Source organism: Channa argus, chromosome 3 (assembly GCF_033026475.1).
Source record: "Channa argus isolate prfri chromosome 3, Channa argus male v1.0, whole genome shotgun sequence".
NCBI classification, from domain to species: Eukaryota; Metazoa; Chordata; class Actinopteri; order Anabantiformes; family Channidae; genus Channa; species Channa argus.
In genome coordinates, this window is record NC_090199.1 from 25,419,354 (window position 1) to 25,430,552 (window position 11,199).

Consider the following 11,199-nt stretch of genomic DNA (forward strand, 5'->3'; position numbering starts at 1 on the left):
TGTGATCTCCAGGCCATCACATGGCACTGCAATTCCTCTCCTAAAACTCCAGCTACTGGTCTCCTCACTTCTCAGACATTTACAGACAGTTGTTAAAAGAACAAGGGGTGTTACACAATGGTAAACATCACCCTGTTCCAACTTTCTGGAGATGTGTTGCTGCCATCAAATTCAAAATGAGCTAATATTTTCCATGAAATGGCAAAACGTCTGTTTCAACATCTGATACGTTTTTTATGTTCTATTGTGAATAAACTATGGGTTGATGAGATTTGCAAATCTCTGCATTGTTTTCATTTAAGTTTCACACATCGTGCAAACGTTTTTAGAATTGGGGTTGTATATGTTGATGAGACATATTGACTTTCATATTATTAATCTGTAGGAAATGAAAATTTAAATCTCAAATCAAGACTAGTTATTAAATACAACTTTAGATTGAAGGATTCTACAACCAGTGCGAAGCCATTGTTTGATCCTTGAATATTCTGACTCTTTCTAATATGCAATTATTTTTACACTTTTAAGTATGTAAGTAATACATCCACCTTAGGCATCCTGTTTGGGACCTGGGTGGAGACATTGTGCCATTTTTAATGTTTCTGGGTTGTGACACACCAAGCCAACAGTCAGTCAGCTGTGCGTTTTTGCGTTGTGTCCCACAGCATCAGTGCTATTTTGAACGTCGGAGGCTTTTTAATGGGCATCGGTCCTGTCAATGTGAAGGAGCATATGGATTTGTTGTTCAGTTTAGTGAATTAGTTAGTGAATCAGGTATTAACAATACCAGTGTAATTTGTAACCTATTAAATCAATTAGTAGTAGCTATAAACTTTGTGGTTAACAAGTGTGAATAAGAGGAAAAACAGGAAGCTAAGTCTACTTTTGTTTGCATATCTACAATCCCAGGTCTCAGCGTTCTCCTTCTCTCATGCAAGCACAGAACATGTGTTACATGCTCTTCACCACGTCTTTGTGCTGCATTCATGCAACACATGTTGGTCAGTACAAAACGCAACCTGAGCGAATGCAGCTGTTGGTCTTTGTCACATCCAGTTCATTGACGTCAGCTTGTGTTATGTGTAACAGCCCTTACAGTTTGTCAGCTTTAGACTTTGGTTTATGATTTGATTAGAATAAAGGTGGTTTCAAACCTACATTTTTTCAAGTTTGGTTCAAATGAACTTGGTTTGCTTAGGCAGGTCTGAACACAGCAATTAATTTGGGTGTGGACCAGAACAACCGTGCCAAGACCTTTTAGGTGAATGTGACCTTAGTCCAATCCACAACAAACTCTTGAGCATTTTTTTGCTCAACAGCAAGTGGACAGCTCACCTCCTTTACAAAGTGTGAAGCAGTTAGTGATTTTCAAGATGTTTTTTTGACATACATTTAGCTTTCTGCTGGCGTAGTTTTGCAATTTTTTTTAGTCATACATTTATTTACCATTTCAGAACAGGATCTTCTTCCTGTTCACACCCCTAATCCATTAATCCAATGAGCAGACAAGAGTATTCTCAGGTGACTTGTAGTGATGCGTTTAGGTTTGTTTCTCTGTGAAAAAGCAAACTGAACCAAGGGGAAAACAGTCCAAGTTCACAATCTGGTGAAAATTACCTCATGTTGAAACATGAGTAAAGCTTAAACTAAAAAAAGGATTGAATGGTGTGGGTGTGGGTGTGTGTGTGTGTGTGTGTGTGTGTGTGTGTGTGTGTTTATAGGGCTTTATCGGTCCCACTGTTCCTGTCATCATTCCTAACTGATGTATGCACGTTCTCAGTGGTGGCCATGTGATTGTGGTGCAGGAACAAGATTGCATCCAAACTTTCTGGGGGAATGCTGGCTCTCTTCCTGCATGTTGCACTCACTCCTTTGTGCAAAAAGTCCTGTGCTGCATTACCAGCGACAGCAGGGGCAGCCAGGTAGGCTCGTGCCACTGTGGCCAAGAGTGGAAACTGCACTGCCTTTGTCCTCCACCACTGCAGTGGCTCCACTCCAAGCGAAGCCCCTCTGTCAGCTCTGAAGACGGACATTTCCATGTCTACAGACTCCTCCACAGAGCTCTGTCTGCTGCGTGGGGTAGAGGAGAACAGGTCTCCCAAAAGGAACTCCATACCCGAGAGCCCAGCTTGAACCTCTGGGTCAGCTGACTCGTTCTCGTCCACCTCTCCTACATCGCTGTCATCATCTTCATCTTCGAGCTCTTTGAAGTTGATTGGCCGTGACTCTTTAAGGCGTTTACTCCTCCGCAGGAAGTCGCTCTCTGATTCGGGTGACCCAGGGGAGGGGCTTCTCTTAATCTGGCTTTGCTTCTTACCTTGGCTCCTCCACTTGTCCTCCTTCACAATCCTGACTGCTTCTTTCTTCAGCCAATCAAATGTAGCTGTCTGCTCCTAAAAATAATCAAACAATACATTTGATATTACTTTTACTTTTACTGTAACAAGTCCTAAATTAGAGACATTTCACAAACAGATCAAATTAGATTCCTCAAAAACATTTAATTTGCTCAGCAAACAACGATCAAGCACAAGAAGTTAACATAATCAGAGAAACTGCAAACTCTGGTGTATATAGATTTGTATTATATAAACAAGCTCAAAATGAACTGTACAAAACTCTGCTTTAAAATTTGAAGAAACATTCATTCTCAAAGGTCAAAGTCTGCTTAAAAAAAAAGACCAAAAGACTGACACTGCTGTGCCAAAATATGAAGCAATACAAGGCCAGAGCTATTCACTAATCATTTGTACATTATGACTCACCTTCTCATCCATGAATCCCAGCCCATGGAACTGGGGGTCAAGGGAACACGCCACACACAGAGCCCTGTTAACAACAGGGCTGTTGTAACAGCTCCCCAAGTTCCGTCTCATCATCCTCTTCACCTCTTTCACAGATGATGAATCTCCTGGCCGGGTAACAAGGTGGCGGGAGAGCAGGCCGGTGAGAATTGGTTTGATAAGAGACAGACGGGGAAAGGCTTCCTTGGCGAGGGTTCGACAAGCCACGTCCAGAGGTCTGATTACCAAACACAGGTCCTCTAGGACCTTCCATTCCGAACGCAAAATTGTGGAGGTGGAGTTTGCGTGGCAGCTGCCAGATGAACTGGATTCTGAAGGAGCGTCTTCTTTAGACAAGCCCTCCTCTTTGATCTCTTTTATTACATCGCAAATGATGCCTTTATGTTTGGTGAGTGTGCTCAGTAGAGGGTATAGCTTATTCCAGGTTGGTTGACTATGAGACCAGGACTTGAGTTCTGCCTGTTCTTCTTTGGTCAGCGTCTGCAACAGGCTCTGGCCATGATGCGGGTATAGTCCTTTAACTTCAGCCGGTGGCAGGAACAAGGTTGAGAGATAGCCGTGAAATTGGCTCAGGGTTTTGTAGATGACAGGGTGTAACATCACTTCCTCAATGCAGCCCTGCACAGCGCTGAAGAAACATGGAACAGATGGTAGCCCTTCGTTAGAATATTCAGGTTCAGAGCAGTGTGGTTCACCGGCTGACACAGAGTCATCCCTTTCAAGAAATGTTGTTGAGTTTGGGTGAGAGACACTTCCCACAGCCTCCGCAACTTTCTCGCTCTTTATTGGCCTCAGCCTCATCTTGCTCCTTCCTTCCCCTCCCAGCAGGATGAGATTGGGCTGGGAGATTCCCCACTCTTGTGCCATCACTTTCACTTGGACCTCCACTGCTCGAAGGCTGCAGTCTTTCATCTCATTCTCAGGCAGTCTTTGTGTTGCCAGAGCCAGGTTCTGAAAACTAAACGTGCAGTCTATGTAGTGTGCCCATAGGGTGAGGTACTTCTCAGTGTTGCCCTGCCAGTTGTGGAACCAAATATCCACACTTAAAATGACAAAATGAGGGACTTCCCTTCTATAACAGGGAGGTCGCCCACGTCTCCTGGGCTCAAACTCGATGGGAGCAGTGTAGTCAGTTATCTCTTCATTTTCTGCACTTCCCGTTTTCTTCCTCAGTAACATGGACAGATTTGTCTTGCCTTTAGTGTGTTGTTCTTTTAGGAGGTTCTCAAGCTGGAAAATGGTTGGCAGTTCCTTGCAGGACGGCTGGAGGGTGTGGATCAGCTGTTTGAAGCCTGCCCCTTCTACCAAAGCTGGAGGCTGGAGATCCACGATGAGAAAGTTGGTGATGGCATCGGTTATTTGAGCAGACAAAACTGGGGTTAGTGTGCTGACTAGACCAAGACCGCTGTTAACCATCAGTGGGTAAGAGCGTTGCTGACCTGTTGAGAAAGAAAACAAATCTTTCTTTTCTAAACATTTTGACAACACATTTTTGCTAACATATCCTCACAAAGCCTGATCGTTATACTATAATGGAAGCTAATAATGTGTATTTGTTATATTGTTTCCTTTGATAGTTTTTCAACTATACAGTAGTTGGCCTGCAGGCCCCACATCACTAAAACTGCAGACTGCAGTTTTTGTTGAGTCAGGCTATAGGATATTAATCAAATTAACTCAAGCAGACATCATTAAACCATTTGTCTAGTATATCTATACTATTAATTTTCAATTGGCAATTTAAAAGCACAAGTGTATTGTACCAAATGTTTGTAATCAGCTAAATAAGTCCTTCTGATAATCTTTGTATTGTATTATATATTTTTTCACTATCCAATTTTCCATGAACATGTTTTTCACAAAACAACTCAGTTGCTCCATAGTGGCATATTGTTAGGACTTAAGTTATCTTACTAGATCATATTCTATTATAATAAGACTTGCTGGTGGAAGGCAGAAAGCTTAAGATGCAGTTTGGATATACATCACAAATCATAGATAGATACATGATTGTTGTTTCAAAAATCCAGCTTCTGCTGCGGTAAATCAAACGGCCAGCGAGTCACTAGAGTTACGACAGTAATGTAAATTAAAGCCGCTTCCTTGGAAACGCGTGCACGAGCGCTCTCCAAGCCAGCGTAATGGCGGCTGCAGCAGCTGAAGACGATGAAATAACAGCAAAGAAAATAATATTACACTTTCTCCCAGTCACTTGATTTCATTGAGCGGCATTCATATTAACAAACTAACCCTGTGTCTACATAGAAGCAGTAGCGTTAGCCACCTGTTAGCAACAGCCACGTGTGATTGTTTGCCGTTGTTTGTATTGTGGGTGCGTTTACGGTCATTTCAGACTGTAGGTATAGAAAGGTATGTTGTGTTGTGAAAGTCCAGTATTTATTTGCATTCTCTAGGCGTTGCTTTTGTCAGTGTTTCACAACTACTCAATGTGACATTGTTTACAGTGTTTGCAATATGTAAAAGAACAGTTTTGCAAGTCTTTTTCCTTTATAGGTGTTGCTCGTATGGCTTTAGTTACGGAGGAACGGCAGTAAAGCTTTTTTGCTGGAGTTTATTTGGATGGAACAAAATCGATTAAAGTCATGATTCGTTCAACACACTAAAGAAATGCACCAGCTTACGTCCTAGCATAAAGTTGCGTAACATACCTGGAGTAACATGAGATGAACTAGAAGCTAGGCTGTCGGAAACTGTGCGTTTCTCCCTCTGCATGTGATGGAACGTCGCCAGATGTTTCCACATATTGCTCGTGCCTCCGTCCTTACGTGCAAATAACCTCTCGCACTTGTGGCAACGCACATGCTCATCGTCGACTTTACTGAAGTATAACCACGCTTTTGAACTTCTATGTTTGCCCACCATTGTTATGATGAGCACGGCTTGTGGGTGTGTGAAGCGAGAGAGTGAGAGCTGGTCTCCTAGTCCCGCCCTTCACACACGCCCCGAAAGAAAGGCCTCTCGAAATAAAATGTCTAATCAGCCGGTCCCGGCTATATGTCGAAGTGTCCCTAGGCAAGACACTGAACCCCTAACAGCCCATTCCCCTCCCCAGCTGTGCTGTGCCGGTCCAAGCCCGGTAGAAATTGGGGAGTGTTTGCGTCAGGAAGGGCATCTGGCGTAAAAACTGTGCCAAATCAACATGCGGACAATGATCTGCTGTGGCGACCCTGAACTCACGGGATAAGCCGAAAGGACAAAAATTAAAAATTAAAAATTAAAAAGTGCAAGATTAGTTCAGACTACTTCGTTAATTATTTAGTCTAATAACCCTACTTTACTTGAATATTTAAATTGTCTGCTATTTCAAACTTAAATTTCACATCAGAGGCAAATATTAATTTGAGAATTGGAGGAAATCACAAGCTACCCAGCAATAAATATAGAATTTAAAATTATAAATAGGCTATTAGATTCATCGAATCACATAAGGATCTTAAAATAAGCTCCATCATTACCAGCTGGAGTTTCATTTCTATTTCTACATCATGATATTGTTAATTTTAAATGTAGCAACCTATTCTACCATTGGAATAAGTGCTTAGCTCAATTCAACTGGACATATGTACAATTCAATTAGGCAGACAATCAAGACCCAGCGGAACCATGCAGAAAATGTAGATGAACAGTAAATGAATTACTTAAGCTGTCATGTGTAAACATACGTCACAGTTTACAGACCAGATTATTGGTTTAAAGTCTGTGTAAAGCAAAAATAAACATAACATCAGTTTGTCACACTACAGAAAATATGTTATTAATCATCCGGCAAAATTTGAATGATAAATAAGTTGCCAAGTATAGAAAATTATGTTTAGGAAAACCTGAAAATATAAGCACTACTCTGCTTTAAAACACTGCGAGTGTGTCATGTGAAGTGTAGGCAGGGAATCATATCCTAACATTGTTTCATCCCCATCCATAAAACTACCATGCTCTCCTATAAAATCATAATTTCAGTGTTCTAGCTTTAAAACAATGATCAGTCCTCTCTGTCCTGCAGACATTAGTGAGCCCAAGTGCAACAGTTAACATAACTCTGTTAACTTAACACTACTACTCCTCACTACAGCCTCCAAAGAATCGTGACCACAAAAGTGATAAAAAAAAGCTTTATTGTTCTAACCACAATGCAGTACTACATAGTTGACAAACTTCCTATATGTTCTGAGCAATTATTTTCTGACATGTGTGATGTTTTTAAAAACAAATAAGCATTTTTGCTTTATACAGAGTTTATAATTGACCTACCATACTCTCCACAATTGCAGAGTTTCCAGAGTACAGAGAAGAGTTATTAATAACTTTTCAGTTATGCTCACTTTTATTTTTCCTTCCAAACAAAATCCTTTAAGAAATTTGAGTAAACCCCTCGCACGTTTTCACTGACTGTTCATGTTTTGCCCTGATTCATTTTAGGTTACCTGCTGTCAACAATTATAAAATTTTAGCTTTGGTAATGAAACCCAAACAGAGAGTAGATAGCAATACTTACCTACTGTCGGAAGACTCCTATCCTTGTTAATGTCACGTGGTCTCATGTGGTGTTTATTGGTCAGATGGTTTTGAAGGTCTGCTGCTCCTCCAGCACAGCCCACGTGCTCCACACATAGCTTACACACCACAGTGCTGCGGTCCAGCGGACGGCCTGTTGGGTCTGGATCAAACCCAAAGAAGTACCATGGGCTGTTCTGTGTGGCATTCGGGTTACTCAGCAGTTTGTCAGTTCCGGGCATAAAATCATATTTTTCTGTCAAATGAGAGCTGGGAGATGGGAAGGATATCATGGAGGTGGTGGGGAACGCAGAGCCAGAAATCCCTCCTGGATCACTAGCTGCATCTGGGTTTGACATTGTCACCACATCACTAATGACGGGCATGGGGCTCTGTGATTGGCTGTGGTCTGACCAAAGAGAAGTGCTGCTGGGCTCTGGGAGGGTTACCAACTGGATGTCCTGCAGGAGGCGTAGAGCTGTCTCCTTGTCTCCAATTTCACATTTCACATTGTCACCTGTACCTTTCCACCAAAAAAAAAAAAAGAGAGTGGGTGGCAGGATTGTTAGTAAACTGAATTTTTAGTTTAAAGACCAATATGTTATAATATATGCGGAAAAAACCAATATGGACCAGCTATTCTGTATATATTACATGAGAGTAACATATTGTGGTGGAACTCACCCGTCCCCAGGCCCAGTAGGGAAGCATAATCCTTGCCAATACAGACCCTGAGCTCTGTTCCCTCTGTGATAGACTGGGAGACCCTGTAGTAGATGTGACGGTAAAACTGGAAGACAATCAGGTTGTGTTCCTCCTCTTTGCTTGTATATGTTACATACCTGAAGAACAGAGCAGACATGTACATGACATGTTGCCAACAAAGTAAGAGTAAATCTTGTCAAAAACAAGGTTAAGGTGAAATAAAAGACAAATACTATATTATAAATACTATAATATATCAAACAATAATATTACAAAACAAAGCAAAAGGAAACGCAAACTGGAAGGAAACGTCACTTAAATCAGAACCACCCACCTCATCCAGTTGGATTTGTTTTCATCTGAGGCGTCAACATAAATGAATGCAGCATCATCCCTAATCTGGAGATGGGAGCAATGTGTCAACTATATATATACCTGCTGGTTTATCTACAACTCAGAAAACACATTTTGGATACTAAACATGACTATAATACAAAACTATAATTTGCAAATACTTGATTTTAAAAAACCTACAAACATTTATGTAAACCAGTTTACTTACAGCCCAGGCATATTTAAGGTTGGCTGGCATTTGTCCTCTGCACATTTCTCCTACAAAGGGCCCAAACATGATGCCCTGCTGAAGCTGACATTTGGCAAATACCTTCTTCTCTCCCGCCTGCTTCCCACCTGAAGATCCAGAACCAGACATTCCAGACGCAATATCCCCACACAGGCACAGGCAGGAAGGTAGGGACAGCACCGCTCGGGAGGGGCCACCGTGGAGCCAAGGATCTCCAGGTGGCAACACTGCATCTGGGACATAGTTCTGGTTTGGAGTGTTTTGGACAAATGGAAGATCCTCAAAGAATTCTTCATGGTTGAGATCCAAACCTAGAAAACGAAAGCAGGGTTGGCCAAATGTGTGATACTGTTTCTGTCCTTTGTCGGAGGCATGTTTCCTGTTTCTTTTGTTATTTTGGGTAACAAAATAAAGACCACATATGTAACATATTTTGGGGATGATACTGCATTAGAATTTGGTTATTAATATGCATATACCTGCTATAGTAATAGTATGTAGGTAATTTTAACAGTTTTGATGGAGTAAAGTAAAAACATATATGGCAACCACCTAAACTCCACGGACAGAAGCTGATGGAAATGTGCGCTTCTAATGTAGTGACGGTGTAGATTACTGAGGTTTGTGCTTATTTACACATAATAGCCTAATTATGGTAAATGTCTGTATCGAATTTCTACCATTAGCTCCTTATTTAGGCTGCAAGTAAAGGGTGGTTGCCATGAACAGGAACGTAAGGCACTTACAAAAGAAATGAAACAAAATGGAACATAAATACATCTGTCCTTCCCGTCATCATATCTCGCCTGATCAACAAACATATATTTCAATCCCTATCTTTTGCATAAGAAATGAATCCTGCTTTAGATTTCTATTAGCCTGCTTCCCTCTGCAGCTGAAATGTCAGACCAGATCTGGTTTACAAGGCTTCGTTTGAGCATTTGGATATAATCAGGAGACAGTGGCCAATAGTTTGATGTTTGTCTCGAGTGAACCTCGTAATTCTTTTGAGCACTCCCATGAATACCTAGTTGGCTAAGGTGAACTCAGCTTCTCTCATTAAGCACACAGGGCGGACAACGAGAGGCTCTTTGGAGTAACAGTCAAATCCAGGTCTGAATGCAACATAACAAGCAAACCCATACAACTCCTCTTTGCCGTTTCGCGCTGATCTATAAGTTTCCAACCAACCCATTCAGCTCACTTGAGTCGAGTCCACCTGGAGCCCCCGGGACTCCGACCAGTCAATGAAGCAGTTCACAGCCCACATTGTCTGCTTCTTTGTTTTAATGAGACGGGTCAGCACTGTTTAGAAATTGGATTTTTAAAGGGCTAAAGATGGCGGCTCATAACTGTTATTTCATTCCAGTGACACCACAGAAACTCCAATAACAAGTTCTATTTTAATAACGAAATGCACTAAAATACTTCTAATGGATTGTGTGAATGCCTGGTTTATGACAAGGCATCAATCAGAATATGAAACTTCCGTAAAACACACCTCTATTGCTACGGGTCGCACTCTACTTGCGCATGTGTAACGTTACAAGCGCTTTACAGTTAACAATGTCCGTAAGGGAGTTATTATGTTAGAAAGGGTTATTTGAGAAAGTGGTTTACTGCAAACGTGCGTTTCCTAAAGAAAATCTTTATTTATTTGCATGGATGATTATCCGTTTTGTCCAGTGCATAGCGAAATGTTGCATTCACAAGCAGCGCGCACTTGTCGAACTTATACCATATGTGTGCACGTAACAGACAGTCGTTCGACTGTTCCCAAACAAAATTAAACTTTACAAACCCATAGTAGAATCCAACTGCAGATATAATTTGTCACACTATACGGAGTGGGTCCATGTAGTAATTGCAATGATGGTTGATCCAGCTGTTTGTTCTCATACTTAAATTTAATGCACATTTTTTTACTTTATGTCACAATCATTTTTGCACTGCAAATTAGTAGAAAATCACCTTGAGTTTCGAACAAAGCTCCAGGGGTCGTGGAGGAAGGATTCTCGAAAAAATCTGCACGATGTCGACGTCTCAGGTGACTTCTTAAATTCGTAGTATTTCCACCTTTTGCAAGAACAATTTTTCGGCACAAACGACACACAGCCTCGCCAGAGTTCAAAGGTTGTCCCCTTTCATCGGCTTTCAAGCCGAAATACAACCACACGATAGACTTGCTTCTTGGTTTACTCACAAGATCCATGTTTCTCTGTCCCCCTTTTGCTTTTCTGCAGCATGTACGCCTGATGCCGCACTGCTCCAAGACCCGGGATGGATAGAAAAGGGCGCCCGATGAAAAATTACACCAATTATTTTGATGCAATGCAATAGTGATAAGCGGATTCTATGTGAAAAAAGATGAGACTCAAAATCATATAAGCACCACCTATGCATAATGCGAACATAGTTAAGAAAAGCAGTTCTTTTGCAATATAAAATGAATGCAGATTTATAATGCAGTTTTCTAACATTTAGATTTAGCTGTAACCACAAGTCCAAACACTTCTATTGTCACATAATATAAGATGACGGCCATATAATTGTTGCTGCACCCTCTATCTGCTCTATTTCTATGCTCGACGTGTT

At 41.3% G+C, this 11,199-nt stretch overlaps 1 protein-coding gene across 3 annotated transcripts; it reads right to left on the bottom strand.

Moving 5' to 3' along the window:
• Nucleotides 1-1,668: 1,668 nt before the first annotated feature.
• On the bottom strand, nt 1,669-11,167 carry LOC137123885 (E3 SUMO-protein ligase ZBED1-like). 3 transcript variants are annotated; one of them, XM_067498234.1, is made up of 7 exons: nt 10,576-11,167; nt 8,686-8,915; nt 8,356-8,420; nt 8,001-8,158; nt 7,318-7,839; nt 2,766-4,243; nt 1,669-2,393 (listed from the first exon to the last, which is right to left on the bottom strand). In XM_067498234.1, the coding sequence occupies exons 1-7, from the start codon at nt 10,814-10,816 to the stop codon at nt 1,716-1,718; spliced, it is 3,372 nt and encodes a 1,123-aa protein (XP_067354335.1). In that variant the 5' UTR covers nt 10,817-11,167; the 3' UTR covers nt 1,669-1,715. The 3 variants fall into 3 exon arrangements, with proteins under 3 accessions (XP_067354335.1, XP_067354334.1, XP_067354333.1); XM_067498233.1 differs by having other exon boundaries at nt 7,318-7,833; nt 8,584-8,915; XM_067498232.1 differs by having other exon boundaries at nt 8,584-8,915.
• Nucleotides 11,168-11,199: the final 32 nt, after the last annotated feature.